We start from the raw sequence: 1,093 nt of genomic DNA on the forward strand, positions 1-1,093 counted from the left end.
CTGGAGTGCAGTGGCCGCTCCCGGCCACTGCAGCCTTGACCTGCTGGGCTCAGGTGATCCTTCCTCTTCAGCCTTCCAAGTAGCTGGAATCTGGAACCACAGGCGTGCACCATCACGCATGGCTAATTTTTTTATTTATCGTATAGATGAGGTCTTGCCAAGTTGCCCAGGCTGGTCTCAAACCCCTGGGCTCAGGAAGTCCTCTTGCCTCCACCTCCCAAAGAGCTGGGATTACAGGTGTGAGCCACCGTGCCCAGCAAAAAAAAAGAAAAAAAAATGTATTAAAAAAAAGCAAACATTACGGATATACTGAATGCTGAAGGTGATGCCACCTCTTCTCCTTCAGGTTGGTACCTGTAGCAGCACCGGGGGCCACAGGCCATAGCCAGTCGGCCTTCCTGGGTGGCAGCAGGGAGGAGAGCTGGGCAGGGAGGCCAGTGGTCTTCGGCCGGTCCTCTGTTTCCACTCCTGACAGAGATATATATGTCTTCCTGGCGGGCTGGGGACACGGTGGGCAGCAGTGGTACCTGTGCCCAGAGGTAGGACACGGCCCTGAAGACCAGAACTGTAGATTTTTATGTGAAATCACCCCAAGTTCAAATATTGGGGACAAACTCAGACTCAGTTTGGCTTGACAGTTTGCATTCTTTGCCCCCAGGGACCCAAGTGCGAGTTCCAGCTCTGTTCTGGTAGGGTCCTGGGCAGCCTCCCTGAGCCCCAGGTGGGTGGGCCCTCTCTTCGTGTCCGTTGTGGTTAGTGTCATTCACCTTCGCTCAGGAAGGATGTGGGGTCTGGTGGGCCTGCGCTGGGAGACAGGCCGGCGGCTCGATCTCTGCAGGACCTCAAGAGTCGCCCCACAGCCACCCTCAACGGCAGTGTCTCAGTCCCGCGTTTCCGCTGCCCCCAGGTGTTCGCGAATTTACCTGCGAGACCTGTGGCAAGTCCTTCAAGAGGAAGAATCACCTGGAGGTGCACCGGCGCACGCACACCGGCGAGACGCCCCTGCAGTGAGTGATGGGCGAGGGGCGGGATCCGAGCAGGGCCCGGGACGTCGCTTCCGCGGGATTTCACCTGCGCCCGAGCCCCAGGGGGC

At 58.2% G+C, this 1,093-nt stretch overlaps 1 protein-coding gene across 2 annotated transcripts in view; it reads left to right on the forward strand.

The window, feature by feature from the left end:
• ZNF653 (zinc finger protein 653) overlaps nt 1–1,011 on the forward strand; it is an 18,736-nt gene extending 17,725 nt beyond the window's left edge. For both annotated transcript variants that reach the window (XM_008048513.2, XM_021707760.1), the window contains one exon: nt 908–1,011. In XM_008048513.2, coding sequence (XP_008046704.1) covers nt 908–1,011 — 104 coding nt within the window. The remainder of the gene's footprint in view (nt 1–907) is intronic.
• Nucleotides 1,012–1,093: the final 82 nt, after the last annotated feature.

The sequence above is a fragment of the Carlito syrichta genome, unplaced genomic scaffold (assembly GCF_000164805.1).
Source record: "Carlito syrichta isolate Samal-C Ts95f unplaced genomic scaffold, Tarsius_syrichta-2.0.1 Scaffold123802, whole genome shotgun sequence".
NCBI lineage: Eukaryota > Metazoa > Chordata > Mammalia > Primates > Tarsiidae > Carlito > Carlito syrichta.